The sequence below is a fragment of the Taurulus bubalis genome (genome assembly GCF_910589615.1).
Source record: "Taurulus bubalis genome assembly, chromosome: 13".
NCBI lineage: Eukaryota > Metazoa > Chordata > Actinopteri > Perciformes > Cottidae > Taurulus > Taurulus bubalis.
This window is the reverse complement of record NC_136601.1, coordinates 10449485-10471480: the sequence shown is the minus strand read 5'-3', so window position 1 is coordinate 10471480 and position 21996 is coordinate 10449485. Positions and strand designations below refer to the sequence as shown.

Sequence of the window (21996 nt, the reverse complement as noted above, 5' to 3'; positions counted from 1 at the left end):
TATATGTTTGTTTCACCACTAATTCATTCTTAAAGCATGTATCAGTAACCGTGCATTAACACTACGCTTCTCCTTCCTCTTGACTGAAAAACCCTTGGATTGTCTACCCGTATGTACAGCTTACACCTGAATGCACAAGGCGTTGTCTGACACCTTTTAAAAAAGAAGTGCAGGAAGATATGTTCAAAAGAAGATGCAGATTGAGTGAAAGTGGGACCACCACAAAGTGAATTCATCACAAACTGCTGTATTCCTATATCACATGCAAATGTGGCTGCCCACATATATACATACATACATACACACACATGTGCTATATGAATGCAGCGACCTTAAATCTACACTGCAGTATTCTCAGTACACACATACGCACAACACTCTCCGTGCAGCATCATCTTTCGCAGAGTGTCATCAGCTGAAGGACAGAAGAAGGAGGGGTGAGTGATGTAGAGGCTGTCAGGGACACCCACATCACATCCTATCTCTCTCCAGAGTGTGATGACACCAAACAATTGAGAATTTTCGGATTTATCCATGTCCTGTTTTAGGGGGTCCGGCCTGTGAACCTGACGGCTCGTAATTCAACCTGGACCACTGTTCATCAGAAAGCCTTTACCAACCTGGAGTTTCAGTCAGGGACAACAGCAAATGAGAAATGACAGGGCAGGAAGTAAAAGGAAATAGTTGCGTGGTTGTGTGTGGGTGTCTTGTGCATACATGTGTGATTAGCTTCCTACATGAATGGATGTCAGAGGAAATGAGAAACGGGAGAGAGAGAGAGATAGAGCGAGAGAGAGAGAGAGAGAGAGAGAGAGAGAGAGAGAGAGAGAGAGAGAGAGTGAGAGAGAGAGAGAGAGAGAGGGTAAGAGAGGAGAAATCCTAACGGAGTTCTAAAAGGTTTTTCAGTATCTTCCTCCCATCTATCCTCTATAAGATGTTGAAGCAGTGCTGATGAAAGGAATGAACTCTACTCCTGCATCAATATGGGGGAGGGGTGGGAGATACATAGACAGAGAGAGATGAGGAGGAGACAGAGGCAGCCTCAATGTTTGACATGTCTGCAAATCTGGCTTTTCTAACCCCAAACTTCAAATGTCTTATCTCCCTTGAGATGACTGGAGACTACAGTATTGCCAGGGATTAACACGTACACCCTTTTTTTGGATGAAGGGCACTTTGAGACACACACACACGCACACACACACACTGACCTGTCAGTGACGACACCCAGTATTTTGATTTCGCCTCAACTTTCCATGAGGGTTCAAAGTGAGCAGAGAGTTACAATGAGTACGGGGAATGAATTCAAACCAAAATTAGAGACAGACAGACGGCTTTGTCTCCTCTTATTATGACAGTGCTCAGATCATTATGGAATAAGCAGCTCAAACTGACTCAATACTCATTCATTTTGAGCCAGTATTATGTCTCTTTGGCACGCATCAAATAATAATATGAATTACACATGGAAAGGGGATACGATAACAACTAGAATTGCCGACTTGTCACGTTGCAGTTCACATCCATGAGTAAAATGTCATCACTTCATCATTTTATTCTGTTAGAAATTTGCGTGAATGTGGCATATCAGCATAGGAATTCTTGAGTTATGGGAAATGAGAAATGTGTTTAGCAAGGTCCCACTGGCCTTTGACCACTACATTCTTATCAGTTCATCCTTCAGTCCAGAAGAACGTGTGTGGTAAATTTGAAGAATTTCCCTTAAGGCCTTCCTGATATCATGTTCACAAGAATAGACCAGACGGACAACTCAAAACCATAATGCCTCGGACCATGGCTGTTGCCGGCATAGAGGCAAAAAAACAGAGCACAATATCCACAGTAAATGCAATTCAGATGAAAACGCATGAATGCCTCTCGTTCACCGCTTCATTCACACACTAATGGCAGCAGAATACTGAGCAAGGCGCTGGCCTAACCATCCGCAGCAGTATTGGCATGTTGACATGCGGAACCAGGGATCGAACCGCTAACCCTGTGATTAGCGGCTGGCCCCAAAAGTATGCTGTCCAATTCAAGACAGCAAAAACTACCACTGAATTAGATCAAAATGCCTCCTAGTTTGTCTCAGAAAAAGCTTCACAGCAAAGCCATTAAATAAAGGGCTAAACAAACCAATACATATACATATATTTAATGAATTGTATAACTGTCTCTCTGGATGCAACATTGTGTTTTTGTACCTTGTGTAATATGCAGCACCGTGGTAACTCTTTATCTTAACCCCTTCTATTGAGCATTTATTAGCAGTACATAAACACTGAGTAAATGGTTGTAAGTAAATACAACAAGAGCATTTACAGGTTTTGTGAGTGCATCTGTAACTCCTATTAAACATCTATAGCTGGTGTATACACTGTCAATGGATGCTTGATAACACAGTATATCTGAGCTGCGATCATGTGTAAAGATACATAATATGAACTGTGTGTTGTAAAGCATTGAAAACACATCAATGACCCTGACATGTTTCTTCAATAATTTCCAGTTAATATCCCCCCAAAAAAAATACTCGCTTTCACACCAGATCTGTGGCTGAAAATACTCCTAAACACAATCACTATTTACTTCTGTTTGAGAAACATTTGCTAAAGCGACAGTGACCGGTTGTTATACGCAGGAAATTAAGCTTAAGGGGAAGTTCAGCCAGGAAGACTCTCTCTAAACTCCTTTTCAATCATAATCTCTCAGTCTTTATCCCTCTTTGTGATTACTCCATCAGCTGATTGTGGGCGTTCACTATAAATGACCCGACTAGATTCTGCACAGTTTCCTTAAGCCAATCACATCGTTGCTGTCAAACTTAAACATGTTCTCTTCTCTGCTGCTGTCAGTTGTTATTTCAGCTCAAATCGGATGCGACCCTCCTCTACTAGTCACCTCCGGTCAGCATTCAGTCTTGCTCCTCATTCATCATCGGACTGAAGCAACTCCCTTCCTCACCACCACCAGTGTCTGGACTCCAGGGGGATTCTGGCCTATTTGACCTTAGCATCACTCCCGCTCAATTATTCTAATTCAGGTTGGAGTCCAATCGGCAATGTCTTTGGACTATTCAAATTGTATGCATATGTAATATATTGTTGTTACATTCTAATGAAGTCTCTCCTGATTTAAATAATACAAGTTTTTAAAGATTTTGTAGTAAAGAATGAGCTTGAGTCTGAGAGACAGACAGGCTGGATGAGTCTTAAAGTAGACATTGGTCTCTCACAGAGAAAACTAAACAAAAAAATAGAATATCGCCAGCATTTATCTTTTAAACTGTTTATAAAGGTGCTCAAAAGACATATTAATAGAAGAATACAAAAATGTTGTATTAGTAAACCTGCTTCTACACCAGTATTAGATGCTTCATATGAGCAGTAAGTTGTAAACAAATTAATACATTTGAACTCTTTACATCTGCTTTCAACTGTAGTGTGTTATACACCATTTATAATGGCTTATAGAGTGCAAAGAAAAAGTGTTTTAGGACAATATCTGAAAGCACAGCCCTGTGATGATAGATTATTGTCTCAAATAAAGACCCCCACTGATTCATTCTTATGCAGAAAAAATATTAAGAAGAAAAAAAGATGGCTTCCTGCATCATAAAAATGAGAGGCTTGCTATGAGATAGTTAAGATAGTGTATAGATACAGTGGGCACTTTGAAAAAACTATATTTAGCTGTATTAGCTGTGTTTTCTCAGCAGGCAAAGGAGGACACTGTGTCTCATTTTGACTAATCACACCAGGTTTCCATTTCTTCTCTTTTAGTTTATTTTGGTGAAGGCTTTTGGCAGTTACAGCCTGATTGGTTAAGATTGATGTGACCAACATGACTCAATAGCGGTTTGGAGCCAAATGTTCTGTAATTAGCAAGACATGAGTAAATGTAAAAGGATAACAGATAATATATTAAAGAATGGAGAAGCAGAAAGTGTTAGAGAAGAGAGTGCATGAGATAGAAAAAGAGGATAAATAAATGTGTGGGTGGGAGACAATAGAAGAGGGGGATCAAAGATTATTTTAAAGCAAAAAAAGGCAAACAGAGAAGAGAAGAATGGGAAAAAAGGAAGATACAAGGGGTAAAGAGGACAATTGTTCCTGCTCTCTTGTTGGTGTCTGTTCCCTCGGTTTTGGCAGCCTCTAAAGCAGTTGTGTGTAAGAGCCTCAGGGAAGTAATACACAATGGCACACACACACTCTGCAGGCTCAGTGGAAATGTGTGTTTAGCTCTGCAGCACCGTGGGAGAATCCAGTGCTGTGCCTCTGTTTATAACCTGTCAGACAGACACTAATCCACACCAACAGCTCCCAGGTGACCAATGGCCTCACTACCCGAGCAAGTGACAAGCCGCTAGGCACACTGAACCTCGCTGACCTCCACACACACAGACACAACCACCAACTGCTCTGCTTATGTGTGGCAGCCAGCATGTGTTCATGTGGAGAGTAAGAGGGACGTCCGGACAGTAGGGTACAGTCTCTACCCGAGCTGGAGTACAGTGCACAATGTAGCCAAATCAATACTTCAATAAGTGTGTGGCGAAGACTAAAGGGTGAGGAGAGGGAGCAGAGAAGATGGGGGAGGAGAAGAAGGTGGAAGCAGGGGTGGAGTGGATATAAAGAGGATAAGTTGAGTTAGAGAGAGCAAAGTGAGAGGCTTTGGTGTAGTGATTTGATGTATAGCACAGTGGGCCACGTACCTGCTGGCATAATGTTCAATCCTGCTGTGTGTGTCTGCATGGGGCAGCTTGGGTGAGGAGCACGGCCTGGGAACAACAGAAGCCACACGTTAATACCTCACCAAGGCATTTCTAAGACTCTCCAAGGATGGATGAAAACAATCCATACACATGTTGCTTGAAGTTTTACTTGTGAACACAGTTAAGTTAAGATATGAATTGTTTCAAATTGTTATAATTAAGTACAACTTTGGGGTACTTTTACTTTACCCAATACATTATATTATTTCCCCTCACATTTTACGCAAAACACATGATGGTCTTAAAATGTGATGCTGACACTGGTTCCCTACGTTTATAGTCATGCAATATCTTCTCATGACTCTAACACCGTTTGGATATTTATATGAGAATCTTCACTGAACAATGGACTAAATAAAATAAGGAATTCATCCTGTTTGTTTTAAAGTTTCTACAATGTTTTTATGCCGTATATTTATATGCTGTGGACATATGACATTTGCAGGACATGAGCAATGACCAAACCTTGTCTATCAATGAGAGACAGCTGTTGGCCGGGTGCAGGCAATTTAAACGTCTACCTTGCCACTGCGTCTTCCTACCCTGATGAAGACAGGCTTCATGCTGCAACGTTAGGTGCTGCACCTTATTGCTATCAAGTGTGCTACAGATTTCCTTACTCCAGATCCTGCCTCTGTTGAGTCATTGGTTTGAGCAACGTTATTCCAGAAACAGATTCTGCATTCATATGCAATATGTCGGCTGCGAGACAAGAATTTACCATCGGAAGCGTTCTGGTTTTCGTTTGAAGTGAGTAAAATTGACCAATCATGTTCAAGCAGGCTTTGGCTGAATGCAGATAATGCTCATGAGTGTTGAAATGCAATCATGAAATCATCGACATTCATCTGAAGATGATTTAGATCTTTGTACGTTTCAAAGTCAATATGTGGTTGAAATATGGAAATAACACAAATATGGCATTAACTGTTTAGGAATCACAGCCATTTTGTGTTGCAGAAATGCAGTTTCTTCTTCCCTGTCTTGTTAATACAATTGCAGCCTTTCAGATTTATCTTAAAACTCCCTCGAGGGGTCTCCATACAGGCAAGAAACCACCGTAGTAAACTACTCCACAAGGTGTACAAAAAAGTTTAAACAAGCTACATTTCAACCAACTGTAACATTCAAATCAGTAATACTTATACAATAATATAAAATAAGCATTATAAAAACCAATAATGTTTACTTCAACCACTGGAGTCATGTATATTTAATGGAGGTCATAAAAGGTGACCTTACTGTGACACAATCGGCCAAAACATGGACCCATAATCATGCTAAATCTCACTGGGTACTGTCGTAGCCCTCAGCTATGCTTCTTGATGATCTCATAGATTTTAGTCTCATCGGGCTTGTTTTCCCCTTTGGGTGAGACTCACTCATGTGAACAGAACCAGACTGAGATCACAGGAATAACATTATGTTAATTCTGAACACAGAGCCATCCCTTTAACCCATCTAAGCAAGAAAGAATGCACCCACAATTGTCAGAGCATGAGAATGAGCCTACAACAGCAGGAGTTTGAACGGGTGAACGTGATAGTTAGATAGATGGGTGACAGAAACACAGAGAGATGCCTGTGTTTGTGTGAGTGGGACTCACGTCTCCGAGCTCTCGGCTTCCAGCACAGATTGCACCGGCAGGTAACCTCTCTGCGGGTGCTTGGTGAAGTACTGCTTTGACCTGAACTTATTCTTCAGAGTCTTGGCAAAGTCCCTCATCTTCTCTCCCGAGGTTGTCTGGAGTTGTGATTTAGGAGGGGAGGGGTGGGGGAGGAGTGAGAGGTGGCGTTGGTGGAAAGGTTGAAGACTAATTACACCACTTAAGGTTTCTTGAATAGGTTGCTTTCTCCAAAATTACCTCATCTGATCATCACTCAAACTCAGCATTGCTTTTTCTCATTTTGACTATTTATCACTAATGTATTCCTCTGTCTGCTTTCTCATTCAGTGTCTACTGTTCTCTCTGCTTCCTTCCTTCCTGTTTTCTCTCTGGCTGTCTTGTTTACTGCTCTATCTATCAGCATCATAATAGAAATCTATGGGGGCCTGCATGCCTCAACCTTGGGAAAAACTCAAGCAAGCTAATATTAAATATCATCCAGTCAAAAACTAAAATCATTGTACGGATGGCTTTTTGCCACATTTTACCGCTCAGAATTGATTCAAGATCAAATCTGACACCATCTCAGTCCACTCCAGCCCTCCAGTTACACCTACTCCTTTGGAATTAACTCGACTTCGGAGACGGCAAACGTTTAAGACTCTGGTTTTATTGAGGTTTAGTGCACAACGTATAGCACTCTATGTGTGCACTATGTGAGCCAAAAAGGATGTTACTGTTGAGTGGCAGTCAATATCTGCATACTATGGATCTGGATGAGGCAGTGTAAGCATACCTAACAGGTTTAACTTAAAGATCTTACAGTGAAGACGGGGTTAATCTAGGTCTGGCGGCAGGAATCAGGAGATAGTAGTATTTTTTTCGAGCACAGCTGAGTTTTATTTGTCCATGGAGCCTTGGATTTGTATTCCGTTAAAGCACTAAATAATGTTGGTCTTACTGGTGTGTAGTACTCCATGATGGGGTAGTGCAGCTTCTTTCCCTTGGTAGTGCGGCCGGTTAGAAAACATGTCTGGCAGATGTCCACATTGAACTGCTTCAAACTGCGATACCTGTCAAGATCAATAGAACAGAGAGGCTGAACTGATGCAGGAGAACTGGGCAGAGTAGGACACAGTGTCTGTATGTAGAGAATAAAGGGCTGGCGCATGTCTGTGTGTTGAATATATATGCTTTTTTCACTTCTGCTGCAGATAGGTATGTCCTCAATTACAGCAACCTGAGTTAGTGACTGCATCTTAAGTAATAAGAATGTATTGGGAATAGATTCAGCTATGTGCTTTTTGATGTCTAAATTACAGATAAAGGAAGGTGAAACCAACAATTTCCACATACAGCGACGCATTCTTTTTTGTGCCAGATATTATGGAAATGAAGAGCATTGCATAATAACAGGAAAAGCATCTGCACACTAAAATCTGTGAAAAATAAATATTTATTAAGTTTTTGGTCAAGGACCTTCAATAATGATGCTCGAAGCCTGCTTCAATAAATGAATATAATTGCACGGATTGGAGTGTGCGGCTGCTCTTATTATTATTATTATTATTATCTTACATCGTATCTTAGTTCCAACATCTGTAACAAGCTTTTATCTAGTGAGCAGCGATTCATATATAATGAAAACACCAGCTGCCACTTTAAAAAATAATTTCTTTGCTTCTGCTTTTTCAAAATGTTCCCACATATTTGTACTAATCCAAATTATTAACAAGTTAGTGTTATAGTACTATAAGACTTTTTTTTGCATTTATATTATATACAGAATTACTGAAATACCCAGTTACTTTAACATATACTGCTTATTAAACTTGCAGGAAATTAAAGTTTAAGTTACAATCTACACACCCTCATAATGACATAAACTATACAATTGTATTCTACCTAACTTGTTTTCAGGTTGTGTTTATGGATATATTTCTCATGTATATATATCACTGTTAAGTTATGCCTACCTGAAGCCCTTGATGGGACACTGTTTGCAGACGTAGCATTTGGCCTGGTGCTTGGTCGACTCTGCAGCAGCCACACGGTGGAGGACAGGCAGCCAAACCATCGACTGGGGCTCCAGGCTCATCCATTCCAGGAAGTGAGACACCTCAATAGCAGGTTTCCCTGGGGCCTAGAAAAGGAAGGTGGGAGGGAGGGAGGAGACTGTAAACAATCCAAATATAGATCAACAGCAGGGCAGGTACACAAAGTAGTGAGAGGAGAAGGTGTGCTTCCTTTCCAAAAGTGGTCCAGCACTGAGCTACAGGAAATCAAAGAGAATACAAAAGACAAGAGGAGGAAGGAGAGGGTGAAAGAAGATGTACAACACGTTGGGATGTATTCAGCTTTTATGCAACTATAACAATAATGAAGCTAAAACACAGCAGACATAACTTCTGTGTCTGGGTGTGTACAATATGTGTGTCTGCATGCAGTCCGTCCCTCCTGCAGACACCTTGTTGAGAATTCCAGAAAGTGGGATAAAAAGGAAGTCAACCTAATAAAAGAATGACTCGCCAAGCACTGAAATCCGTGATGTGCTAAATTCTCATTAAGTCTGCATCAGAGATGCATTAAGAGGTTGATTTCCCTGAGGCTTCCTCCACCGCTCAAGCAGAGTAGCATAATAAATGTGTGTGTGCGCACTGATCACACAGACTGTGAGGTGTACAGAGGTCTCCCGGGGATGAAGGAGCTTCTCTCTGGTAGTAAAGTAGCCAGCTCCATGTGGGAGGTCAAATAGCAGCTGCTCGCATACCGAACACCTGGAACTAGCACTGACTATGCTGAGCACGCCACCGCATCTCAAAGCAGCTCGCTGAGCAGATGGGATGCTTTAAACATCATTGCAAAAGTAGAGTGATAAAACATTCAGTTATCCATCAAAACTCTTTGCTTTCTGCCCTGTATGTATATCCACTAAAACAATGTGCAATCCTTCTCATACAGGATACAAATATGTATTAAGGTACATGTTGAGTTATTTCTCATGTTGAAATTGACCAAATAACCTCTGCACATACAATCCTATTGTTCTGTATAACGCTGTTTATTCTCTGACCCAAGTCAATCCATCTGGTCCTCTGCCAGCAGAGTTAAAAGTCAACGTCCACAAGAGGTCCTAGCAACATGTCAACACACTGACTCGCTCATTTGCAAACCAAGTGATGAACGGGCGAGCAGGTCAACCCCCAATTTGCATTACATGGATATTTCATCTTCAACTAAATGCTGTGACATGGAAAAATACATTGATTTTAATCAGCTGAAGCTGGTACAGCAAGCATATACCAGAATAAAGTGTGTATAATTAGGATCTCCCAAAAAATGAGGGAATTAAAATAATTACATAGGCCACCTTCTAAAAAAAAAAGCAGTGTCCTGCTCCTCTCTACTCCTTAATGATCTGGTGTCCCTAACTGAATGTTGCATGGTAAAGTTTCTGCAAACTGCACCAAACGTGACTCTTAACGCATTAAGAACAAGCAAATGAGGGAAAGAGAACATGTCTCCTCGTTAGATATTGCTGCGTTGGCTACTGCACTCTGTGACCTCATCATCATATCAATATTTCAGTAGATCATATTCTATAAGCAACTTCCTCATTTAAACTTGTTGGGTTTCACTTACAGTACATGTATGGCTGGAAACATCATGCATTATCTCCCACTTACTTTACTTCATGTACATTAAAAGCAATGCAATGCAATATTAATGTGGAGTAATGTCTGTAAGGCAACACTATGACTATGTGTAGTGCAGCAGGGGCTTCTTTAGATAAAACAATTATAACTTTCCTCCGAAGGAAAGCCAGACTCTGCTGATATCAGTAAAACACAATAGACTTCGCATATCTGCCATCATCATTTTTTCATACTTGGCTTTTGATGGAAATCTTTAAAAAAGGCAAATGTTTGATTTTGCCACTCAGTTTTAAAGTTTCTGCCTTTATTATTCTGTTTCTGTATTTGCAATTCTGTCGTGGCGCAGACAATATTTCCGAACACAGTAATTAACAGATTAGTGGGTTTGCGATCCAGCAGTATACTGTAACAGCATAGCAAAGTGGGATTTGAAGGTCAGCTTTCAAACTTCTTGTTGGAGCAATCACGCCGTTGATTCAAGGACTGAAACAAGCATCAACAAGTGTTAGAACACTCCCCAGCGGTGGTCAGCCTGTTCCTTGCTCCTGTGAATATGATTGATTAACATTGGGCCAGTAAAATCCAAAAGTAGTTGAATTTTGTGACGGAAACAAGATTATTTCAACACCAGACCAGTGTTTATCTGATCGAATGGGGCAAGGGGAAGTCACTACCACCAGGCGGCTGATTTCATCTGCTCCTCTTGATGATAGTACGTGTGTGCATGTGCGTAGCAACCACGCACCGCTTGCCTATCTGTGAGTGTGTTTGGGCGTGACATGCATGGCGGTAACTCTGTCCTCACCACGCGGAAGCAGCTGCGGACGCTGGGCTCCACGTTGCTGCCCCCAAAAGCAGCGACTTCACCCAACTGTCGGGGGATCTGGATGGCTTCATGGAGCAGCAGGCTGAGGTGACGCTGGTCGGTCAAACCTCCAGAACCAGACACTTGACGGAATAAATCTGCAACCACCAGAATATATGTAAAATACATAAAGTAATGCATACATTATGCAGAAACTAACTAGTGTGTAACAACATTAATCGTGGACTGCATTTGTATGCATGAACAGTTATTTGTATTATCATCAAATCTGCATACACTTCTCCATCTGCTTATTTAGGGCATTTATTTTGCTACATGTTCTCAGCTTTTCAAAATGTAAATTAGGATTTTAATTACAAAGGCAATATTAAAATATGTGTCACTTTGTCTGTAAAATAATGGCATAACTTTAGTATAAAAACTAAAACAACACATCTGTTTTTTATCATTCTTTTTTTCTAAGAATGAGCCTCCAATCTTAGGCAACAGGTTAACCAAACCCAGTTATCTGGAATGAAACTCACTTCGGTTACATAGAGACAGAATATTGTCCTGGCTGCTGGTCTGCTTGGAGATAAAAGTGCTGCATTAAGTGGAGTCTTGTCAGGTTTTGAGGCCTTTACCAAGCTAGCTGGGACTCGTCTGTCCCTGAAGAGATGAATGCTGACAGGCGTGTGAGGCTGCCGCACAATGCCCGTATAAGCAGCATCGCATGTATCCCCCTCTCTGTGTACTTATTCAACCCTACAGGGACAACACTTGGCTTTAACACCTGCATGTTAAACAGCATCCTATTTATAGTTCTCATAAACAGAGCTGAGGCGTGTTTAACATTTTAAATGTTGACGTTGAGCTGTTTGATAGAGATGAGTTTTGGACACATTTTATGGAGACATTACCATGGTATATAGGCCTATTACATCTGAAACATGCAGCCTGTAATGTTGCAGAGCCTGCAGTCAGATAATGGCATATTCCTGGAGTTGGCTGCACAAGAAAGACTATCTGAACATCCATTACTAAGTTTGTTTGTGTGTGTGTGTGTGTGTGTGTGTGTGTGTGTGTGTGTGTGTGTGTGTGTGTGTGTGTGTGTGTGTGTGTGTGTGTGTGTGTGTTTGTTTGTTTGTTTTCAGTGATTAGCCTCGGGTTGCAAACCCATAGTTGTAGGTATAAAGCTTTTAGTAAAGTGTACATCACTTATCAGGTAAACATGGCTTTATTGGAGTATTAGTAGGTCAGTTATCTTATAAATGATTCACCACCTCTTAGACATATCAAAACCTCATGTATAATTATCTATAAAACACATGTATATGTTCCGCAGCTCAATATCTTCTTAATATGACACATTTAAGAGACCTCTCACAAGGTGTTATGTTCTCAGCTATGATTTTTCCCTTAGTCAAATGTTGGTCAATGTATGTTACCTTGGGTCAATATGTTTAAATCACCCACCTACAGCTTATTAAAGCTGATTGATGTTATACTCCTTAAAACCTTTACTTCAAATTTGACGCTAAGAGAGCTTTCTTGACTTATCAAGATATCTGCATTTAAAATGTTCATCTCCCTTTGTTCTTTTGCACTACTCCGGAGATAGCCCTTACCAATCTCTTATAATGAGGACCCATTTGGTGGATCATTTTGGAAAACCTTTCAAACAGCCGCCATGTTTTTCTGATCAGAAAATTAGAGGCATAAGCCAATGACAGAGCAGTAAGTAGTGCATTTGTCAAATTAGGTGTGAAAGCAGCACATACTCATGTCTGCAAAATTGGGCTTGTGCGTAGTATGATAAACTCTATCAAATATTCCTTTTTGAATCACAAGCCAAAGATTGGTGATAAAATAAACACCCACCATCTGTATCTCAAAGCGGGTGGATGCAAATGCTTCAGATGTATTTGCAAATATTATTCCAGAGATGTCTAGAGTTGGCAAACACAGGAGCAGTCAGTGACATGACAAACTGTTATCAGGCCACCACACGTCTACCTGAACCTGCAAAAAGAGGGCTGACTCACCTCAGGGACTATTCATTTGAAGGCAAATATGTCATCTCTGTCTTTAAGAGCTGACACAGATGGTGTGCCAGGCTCAAATAATTCTTGCATAGGTTTGGCAGAGATGTCTCAGATCTTGTATCAACTACAAGCTGCTAAAAGTCCAGCTACCAGTTCAAGTGCTCACTTTCCATTTGACCTGTATTTACATGATGACTTGTCAACTAAAATGTCTCATATTAAATTGAAAAAGGCGTAAGGGAGTGCCTTAGCTCTTTGCTAGACTTGTGAAGAAAAATGAGGAGCCATAGAAAGAGAGTGTGCATGAATGGTGTCTTTGGTAGGCAATCCTTTTAGGCCCCCGATGTACTTTGCAGAAGTAAAGAAAGCGCTCTCCCTTAAAGCAGCAAACTCATTTCCTTCATTAGACTAAGTGGATGGTTTTATGTAATACTGGCAATCAGGGACGTTTTGTTTTGGCTCATTGTTTGCAGTTGAGGAAATGCATTAGGCACATGAGCAAGGATCAGACTCACATTTGTACTTCTCTTGGACGTCTGCATTGCACAAGCTTACCAATCCCATCTTGAAACTGAGAACGCGCATTTTGCCATTACGAGCACTAGTGGGAAGAAAGAGAAGAAGAAAAAAGTTGTGAGGTTACATTATTTGAACTGGGAATGAACTCAAATGGCGGTGTATTGTGTGGATGTAATATATTCATACAGTGGCTGGGCCCTGCTGGGAGGGACAAAGTGTGGAGGAATTACGTGGGTCAAAGCAGTACAGTACAGGTCAGTGCAACAGTGTGAAATTGTATTAGAGCACATCCAGAGTACCTAAAGGCACTACACTTGATGAAGTGTTTCGTTCAAGGGCCAGAAGAGCAATAATAGGCTCACAATGTCACTTACAAACAATTATATGCATGCATATACTGCATAAACACTCATGACTAAATACATACTCATATCCAGTGGTTTTGAGGATCAGAGGTGCTGCCCGCAACTGGATAAATAGAATAAATGATCACTGGCCAATGGCAGGGTGAGTGAGATGGATGCTGTTGTGCACTGACCTGAGCCTTAAAGGGTTTCATTAGTTTTTTTTCCCCCAGCTTGATATAAAACACACAAACACACTGTCACCATTGACATTTCACAGCTCCAGTGCCAAAACAGCCTGGAAGATTTTACTGACAGATACCTCCGGCTTATTGAATTAACATTTGAATCGTTAAGTGAGAAATCAAGAACATCACATTCATCAGAGAACGGCAGATCAATGAAGTATAAAATTGAATCAAAGAGAGCGTTACATTTTAAGAGCTGGGATGTTTGGGGCACTGTTTGTTTTTTTCCTGTTAGAGTCAGAGCTGGAGTTGGTTGAGAGCAGCTCGAGAGCAACACCTTTCACATGCTGTCTGCTTTGTGTCGCATGCTATCATTAATAAGCACTCTAGTGCTGATCCTTATGGGGAACATGTCACTCCTACACGCACTGCTCGTGTGACACGCCTCTGCTCACTATAATATACTGAGATGGCAACACACAAATATAAAAGGACACACAAACATACGCACATCTCATTCAGATTCACAGCGCTATGTAAAAAAAAAAAAAAAAAGCAATTACTGAAATTTATGCAGAGGGTAAACTCTCTGATTGTCTCTCATTAGCGAGTAGTTAAGAGCTACCGACAGAATTTACAGCAATGGTGGGGTTATTCCTGTAACTCTGCCTCTGTGCTCGGTGCTTTCTCTTTGGAGAACGGTCAATCAGGACCAAAGACGGGGTGGAAGTTGGTTTTAAAGGGGATTTGTTTCTGCTGTGTCGCAGAAGGCATGATTGGCCCTCTGCCTGGACATTGTTACTGGAGCTTTAACCGCACTGTGGCTCTTTATAGATGTCTGTACAACAAGCTATTAAACCACTTACATCAATCTGCAAACGGACTGTGAGGAATAGTTAAATATAGTTTTTATACAATTTTTATTGGCATAAGCTTCCAAATAGTGAGTCTGTCTGTATGTGTATGTGGTGTGTATTTACCTAAAGCTCCATTATGTGATACTACCATCGACTCAAATGGCCTTGTGTAATGTGAAAGGGTCCCTTTGCAACCACAGGCATTACAATGCCGGCTCTGCAGCATTTCAAGACATGATAACAAGACCATCATTCAGTACTATATATCACTGTCATGGATTAACTGAAACGAACAATTCTTGCCTTAAAAAAGCCATCCCGGAAAGTTGCATGCTCGTTAAGTATTAAATCAGACAATGAATACAGAAATATAAATCCATTGGAGGAAAGGTAGCTGTCCAGATGTCAACTGCATGTACAATAACAAAAACAGTCCAGGTGAGCTCAATTAAACTCATCTGAACCGGCGCTATATTTCCAAACGTTAAGAGCATTACATGACAGAGATGAGTGTGTCATTTAAAGGAGGCCACTTCAGTTGGAGATGCTGGTGCATTATGCAAGTAGTCGCTAATGTAGCCTTGATAGCCTCAAGTGGAGAAGAGGAGCGGCCTACGGAGGTCTAGTAAGATCACTTATTTCTTACTCCACATCCCTTTTTTTAACTTCAAAACTTGTAGTCTTCAGTCCCAGTCACTTTGCATCTACAATAGGCTTTATAAAACATGTTTACACCCAGGACCTGGAAACAGACTGGCTCAGGGGTACTCCAGGTCAGTGATACGTAGCATATTCATATTGGAAGATGGCTTAAAAATGAACTTTTATCTCATTATTTTACATTTAAATTGATACATAAACTGTATGTTCAACGCCATCTATTCAGTATAAATCAGTGGTGAGCCAAAACACCAAAGGAAAGTCATCACTGGAGGTCGAGACACTTTTCTCAGGAATTAGTGGAGACAAAATAAAAGCTAAAAGGTAGATAAGTATTAGTCTCCAAAGGCATCATGTTTTAATGTGTCTGCTTGATGTGTAGAGACTATAAATAGCCAATACAATATAAAAGCTTTTTTGTTAAAAAGAAATACTCATTGCAACTTTCAGCACAAGTAGATTAGAATAAATACCCGGAAGCATCTCACCCCAGCTCACTCACCTGTCATAGACGTTAAGCAACCAGTTGAGACACATGTCGACGCAAAGTGGAATGTTGGCGAGGACGGACCTCTCCTCCTCCAGCTTCTCGTACAGAGCCGTCAGGCCGTGGATCATATCCACCACGTCCATCACGTGCTCCCCCTGCTGCAGCTCCTGCTCCCGAAACACCTCCACGAGGCTGCTCAGAGCCACTAAATCCACTAAAACACACATTGATACATAATATTAGTTTAGAACAGGCTGTAAAGTATTTGAATTGCAACAATTTCATTAGGAATATGTTTATGTGCCGTTTCTTTTTGATGTGACATACTTGTGATATTCTTATATGGTTTGAAATAAAGAAAACTGATCAGTTTGAGAGCATGTACACAGGCTTTCATATGTATTGGGCGTTCACTTTTGAACACACAAACAAACACAGAGCAGCATCCTCATCCTCACCTCAGCAAATAAGAGCACAGGCGATAGTGCAGTGCTTATTCACCCTCTTCGCCCACTTAAGCCCAACCAGATGTTTCGAGAGTAGTGACACAAATTTGATTTTGCTCTTTTAAACTAATTTGATGGCCCATCCCTAGGAGTGGAGCTAAAAGGGTGTCCGTGGATGCCAGGTATAATTGAATAGCACGGTAATGAGGTAGAAGAGAGAGAGGAGATATCACGAGTATTCTTAGGGTTGTGAGGGAATCACCGAAAAATGTATTTTTTATGGGCTCTTATGCAGCACTGCTCAATCATTCACAAAGTGTGTCGAGAGAAAGAGTGAGAGCTCTGTTATCAAGGCAGCTTGGCAATTAAATTCTGTCACGATATCAACTAGTAGGGTGAGATAAGAGAGCGGGAAAGAGAAAGAACAAGGGAGAGTCAATGAAAGAGGTTTTTCACAGTGGTCTAAGCATGCTGCGTTTTCATTTCAGCAACTCGGGACTTAGAGAGTGTTGGAGGAAGGTTGCAAGAGTAGGTGGAGATGGAAAAAGCGGTAAAATGAGGAAGGAAAAGGGAAAATATTTGGCCTCTTGCGGTGGCAAATATGGGCTCATCTGGAGTCAGTAGGTGTTAGAACAGTGCAGGTGATGGAAGATGGTGAAGATTAAGGTGTTGTGAGAGCAAAAAGAAGGAGAAAGAAAGGCCAGGTTTGAGCACAGAATGTGAGGCATAGATAAACAAAAAATCATTGTGAAGCAAAGCATTGGCAGAATCATTATAGTTAGAAAAATGGGCAGCAAGTGAGAGGGTCTTGTGACACACTAATGCCCCGAAGGCAATTTTGAGGGTCTGCATCGGTCTGGCCTTCCACGCTTATTTATGCATTTCCCGATCTACCCTCTATTCCAGTTCTAATAACGATAACGTTGTTTGCTATGGGGTTCAACACAATTTGGCTGTTTTTTGTATTCCTCAAAGACAATTTATTTAAATGTGGGTAAGGGGGGGATCTCCTCGCACAACACCTCTTCAAAACAAGCATCCTCTTTGTTATCTTCTTATTCTTCTTGGCAAACCAGCAAGAGGTGCATACACAGGCTGTGGAAAGAAACTGGAGCATGCACAGTCGGGCCTACTATGCCTTCAGTCCACACGGTCACACATTTTGTGCTGCACGCAGACCCCTGATGGGGCACACTTTCAAGCCTTAACCATTTAGCAAAAGCTAATTGCCTTCTCTTTTGTAAATCAAATGGTCCAATTAATAGTTCTAATTATCTAGCACACCAAAAATCCAGGCTGAAATGAAAATGAGGAAGGAATCCAGCGGTTGAGCGGTTTCTAGTGGCTCTTGAGTTTATCAATACTTTTGCTTTCTGCATTGAAAGTCAATGGCAATGGAGAGAATATTTTCAATTACATTTTCAAGTAGTGTAGAGAGGAGCGATGATTCCTTCGACAACTCAATACAAAAATTGTGCCACCGCTAATCGTTCTATCTTATTCCGGGAGAGAGCTTGTCATCGAGGATTATTGATGGTGCACGATAACAGTGCATCACTTAACCAGCCATCTCAGAACTGCAGGCATGAAATACCATCGATGAAATACTGTACATACATCTCAGAGCCTTTTGAACTCGCCGCAGCTTCATGGCTGTTCTGTATGCTGAGAACTTGATGTTGTTCAGATCCGCTAATGGAGGGAGAGAGAGAGAGAGAGATGGAAAAAGATTAGAGTAAATTAAAAGATGGGGGAAAACAAACACATCCTGCACCACCCTGCCATCGAGAAATTAGACATAATTATCTCTCTTCCTGTTATCAGTCCATTGCAGAAGTCATTAGTGGCGTATATGTTGTACTGTATGTGTAGTGCACATGCATTTGTCTAGCTGAGCATGTGTATGTGACAGCATGCCTATCTCCCTTGAAAGCTCTCTGTGTCACATCAGATTAAAAGTAAGACAAATGATGTTGTTTAATCACAATTAATTAAAGCCTGAGCAAAAAGCAATCACAGGGCTAGCAAATTGGGCCTCGTAGGTTAAAGACAGTGAGATGTAGTCCCTAAGGTGTTTGAAATACAGGGCCCTTAATTAGCCGTGTGACAGGGCCTTCAAAGCAGGAGCCCAGTGGTGCCGTGCTGCTGCAGCCCAGCGGGGGTCCTGGTCCAATGAGCGCTCTAAGGGTGCTTTAATTGTCTCCTAACTCACCCAGTGCTTGGTACAGTTCTGTCATCTTTGGATGGTCCCAGCACGTTGTCTGGGCCTGATGGCTGGTGGAAACAAAGGGCATAAGAATTTGTGAAGCAGGCAAAAATGGACGTGCACATTGTCAGGCCGAAAGGATCAAGGAAAAAATGGAGTAGAAATGAGCCGAGGGAAGCAGAGACAGGCAGGTGAGGCAGAATGTCAGAGAAATTAGATCAGAGGCCAGTGAGAGAGAAAGAGAAAAATGAGAGGGCAGGATGCGGCGACCATTGTTTAGAAGAGATTTCAGACCTGTAAAGTGCAGACATATGTCAAACATGATTCAGGTTCAGGCATCAGAGTTGCATGCCACTGCTGCTCTGCTGGAGATATACTGCCAGTGACTTAAAAGGCTTCACTCAGTGATACTACACAAAATCCCAACCCACACACATATTACAAATATACATTTACAGCACCTTCAGATTCCACTACTAGCTCTATGGGCACATTCAGAAAAAAAAGATCAAATAAAAAAGGACAAGCGCAGCAAAATAAATGAGAAACCCCAAAGCAGAAAGTATGCCAGCACCCAGGGGCCTTTTAGGGCAGCACTCATCCTTTTACCTGCACAAGAGCTAATTGATTGGTAGCCGATGTAGTGCTACTCAGATACTATTCCCACCCCCATTGGTACAGTAATATAGCCCATAAAGAATTGACTGGACTAAATCAAGACCCACAAGGTTCTGTAGCACATGATTAAGCAAAAATAAATACTACTTCTGTTGAGAAACAAACTGTGCACAGTTACAAACTTGCACACACAAAGATACCCTACCCACGCCATAAACACACACCTACTCAAACACACAGTTAATTGATAAAACCAGCAGCACTCTAAGGGTGAAATAATAATGATGAGGTAAATAAATATAAACAGAGAATTGCTCAAGCAAATAGGGTTCAGAGTAGCTCAATAGAGTTCCTGAAACATTTAGTATGTATCTGGTTGCGAGGAGTAGCTCTGTACAAATATTTGGGCAATGTAAAGATCTTCAAAACGTGAAGCAAGAAGTGATCACAGTTGAGCTGTATTTTGCAGTTAGAGATGTGAATTGCTGCCTATCTCTGATATGTTCAGCGATTCAAATACTCTGTCAGGTGCTTTGCTCACTGTTTTCCTGCATGGAAAGTAGCGAAGGCAATCAGAGGTTTGAAGACGAGAAATCATCAATACACATAGTGAAATGGGCAACAACTCTTATATAATCACATTTCTATGATCAACATACCACATATTAAGTTAACTGCTCCAAGCAACTGCTACCCCAGTTTCTGTGTGGATTAAAAGTTATGTCAATTAAACTGATACGTCAGTCACTACTGGTTTGCTGTTGCAACAACCCCCTCTCCAAAAAGAAAACAGCTCACATGAACAAAATGTAAAACGGAATAAGGAAATAAAAACAAATGGCAAATCCGGCTATAAGGCTGGCACTCCTTAATGTTTCATAAACTTGTTTATGTGACAGATTGCACCATTTGAACAAGCCGTTCTGAACTGTGTGCGGTCAGAATCAGAATCATTACCATTTATTGCCATGTATGTTTTCAGATACAAGGAATTTGTCCTGGAGGGAGGTGCATAACATTTAACAATACACATAAAACAGAGTGCAATAAACTGGGAGCATGACTATTTACAATTGGATCTACAGAATATATAAATTAAAGTTAAAATAAAGTGCACGGAATGAAGTGTTATGTGAAAGTGACAAGTGTAAAAAAAAAAAAAAACAGCCAATTACAGAAGTAGCATTGCATAACGCTACAAACAGCCTCTTTCAGTAAAGTTTGACGTGCACTGGAAACAAAATAACTCTGAGCCAAACTTAACCTTCGAGGAGAAAAATGTAACCAATGTGCTCCACAGAAACACAGTACAATGGTCGTCTTCATTATCATAAAAAATACAAAACATCCCAAACTGAATCCAGCCAAAGTACATACATTCCACACAATGCAGAAGCTGACCCTGAAGTTGCACTTACTTGATGTAGTAGGGCACTTTGTTTGGGGAAATGGCACGCTCCCAGGGTATCTGCACTGAACCTGTGCAAACCAAAATCAATTTCAGAACTGGCATGTCACGAATAAAAAGCCATTGTGCATTTTTAAAACTGTAAAACCACAGAGACATGTCTATTGTGTCGGGTTTCCACAGTGTTGGTTTGTTTGGCACGGCCGAATACAACACGGGAGGCAGAGAAGTCGGTGAGACGGGGTAACGGTAGCGTTTAAACCAGCCTCCAAACTGAGCCACAGGGAGTCCAGCAGAGGATCAAAGAGGACAGAAGCAAAAGGCACACTGATACAGAGGCAGACATGCACACATACACACACCAGGCATTGTCCATCCGTGTCTCTCGACATGTTGCTGCTCTGTAAAAAAAAACACGTGCACGCACAAAGACTGAAGTAGACTCACGAATGCAAAGGCGGAGGACGTATTCAGATTAAAAAAAAGGTAAAATCACCAATACTACAATGTAAAAATATTCTCCATGAAAAGTCAAAGTCCTGCATTCAACACGCTACAAAAGAATTATCATCAAAATGTACATAAAATATAAGAAGTATTCCTTGTGCTGAAACATATCCGTCTGGACTGATATAGTATTGTACATTATAGCGTTAGACTGACGCATCAAAGCAAAAGTTGCATTTTACTGCTGCAGGTGGTCGAGGTGGAGTTAGTTTAAACTACTTTATAATTCAGTTCGGTAGCTTAGTCCAGTTAGAGTTAGAGGTCGGGCCCCTCTAAAGGGTCACAATTTAAATGTGGCGGTCATGAAATGATTTATGGTTTGTAAAGAAGAAAAAGAAAGTTATGCAACATAAATTTGTATTACTCTTCTTGACTCTTTTTTTGTCCTCATAAACATAAACATCTGAAACATGACACATGCAGACACTGTTTAGTTAGGGGTCACAAAATAAAATAAAAAGGTTAAAAGCCACTAATATTACCTTTAACTATATGTTTTTTTATAAACTTAACCCATTTTAAATGTTAAAATATTAATTTGCATAGCTGCCAGATAAATGTGTAGTGGTGAAATATGTTCCTCAGTAAAGTAATGTAAAATGGACATTTTAGACAGTTACATTCCACTACAGCACATCCATCTGTCTATATAAAATAAGTGCCATAATCACTATTCCATATGTCCTATTTCAAACGACATAATGAAATGAATGCATGTTGATGCATAAATAAGCCACACAGACACAGACGCTCCTACAAGGCGCAGTGGGCTGAGCTGGCAGTGCTATATAAGCCCCAGTGTGGCATATCTGAGCCAGCATGACAGCAGTAAAGGTGGATGAGGTTTGGTGAGGACATTGGAAGCAC

General features: G+C 41.0%; 1 protein-coding gene across 1 annotated transcript in view; it reads right to left on the bottom strand.

Annotated features, from left to right (window-relative positions):
• Positions 1–21996, bottom strand: part of drp2 (dystrophin related protein 2) — a gene marked incomplete at its 3' end in the record, with an annotated part of 68641 nt that overhangs the window by 9417 nt on the left and 37228 nt on the right. The window contains exons 9-18 of the mRNA XM_079228619.1: positions 20633–20693; positions 18603–18664; positions 18008–18082; positions 15957–16158; positions 13402–13487; positions 10842–10999; positions 8357–8523; positions 7342–7453; positions 6381–6517; positions 4715–4780 (exon numbers count right to left, since the gene is read on the bottom strand). Of these exons, the coding sequence (XP_079084745.1) occupies positions 4715–4780; positions 6381–6517; positions 7342–7453; positions 8357–8523; positions 10842–10999; positions 13402–13487; positions 15957–16158; positions 18008–18082; positions 18603–18664; positions 20633–20693 (1126 nt within the window). The remainder of the gene's footprint in view (positions 1–4714; positions 4781–6380; positions 6518–7341; positions 7454–8356; positions 8524–10841; positions 11000–13401; positions 13488–15956; positions 16159–18007; positions 18083–18602; positions 18665–20632; positions 20694–21996) is intronic.